The sequence below is a fragment of the Wasmannia auropunctata genome, unplaced genomic scaffold (assembly GCF_000956235.1).
Source record: "Wasmannia auropunctata unplaced genomic scaffold, wasmannia.A_1.0 LD336090.1, whole genome shotgun sequence".
In the NCBI taxonomy this organism is placed as follows: Eukaryota; Metazoa; Arthropoda; class Insecta; order Hymenoptera; family Formicidae; genus Wasmannia; species Wasmannia auropunctata.
The window spans coordinates 4,817,562-4,818,156 of record NW_012026800.1 but is presented as its reverse complement, the minus strand read 5'-3'; the positions used below and the strand labels follow the sequence as shown (position 1 = coordinate 4,818,156).

At 23.9% G+C, this 595-nt stretch overlaps 1 protein-coding gene across 1 annotated transcript in view; it reads left to right on the top strand.

The window, feature by feature from the left end:
- The window catches only part of LOC105448097 (phosphatidylinositol phosphatase PTPRQ-like), a 1,557-nt gene extending 1,157 nt beyond the window's left edge, over nt 1-400 (top strand). The window contains exon 5 of the mRNA XM_011686457.1: nt 390-400. Within this exon, the coding sequence (XP_011684759.1) occupies nt 390-400 (11 nt within the window). The remainder of the gene's footprint in view (nt 1-389) is intronic.
- Nucleotides 401-595: the final 195 nt, after the last annotated feature.

The following is a 595-nucleotide window of genomic DNA, read 5'->3' as shown; positions in this document are numbered from 1 at the left end:
TGCTCTTCCGATCTATGGTCCACTTAAATCAAACTTGAATATCTCACTTATTTTTGATGATACGAAAAAATGTTTTAGATGAACGTTCAATAGCTAAAACATCTTTGAGGAGGACATATTTTGAGCATGTCATTTTTTTCTAGGTAGAGGCGCAAAGAGATATGAAGATCACTTCCACTTTTTTAAATAAAATTATATGATTTTTTAAAATAATTTCTCTAATTTTTAATGATTCCTCTAATTATTTTGTATCTAAAAGTGTTAAAATAGAATTATCGAAAATTCAATGATTTACGAGATATTTTATACTTTATCGTGCCATATTTTGTTATAAAATATACTATATCTCGTAAACTATTAATTTTTTGATAATGGTATAATTCTTTTAGGCACAGAATAATCAAATGAATCGATTGGTGTAAAGAAAACACACAGTTGCTTAAAAAAAAATGTAATTAGCAATATGCAACTAAATTTTATTTAATAACTTTTAAATGCAGAATAATTAGAGAAATCATATTATGTAAAAAAATTATATAATTCCGTTAAAAAAAGTGGAAATTATCTTTATATTTTTTTATGCCTCTACTTATTG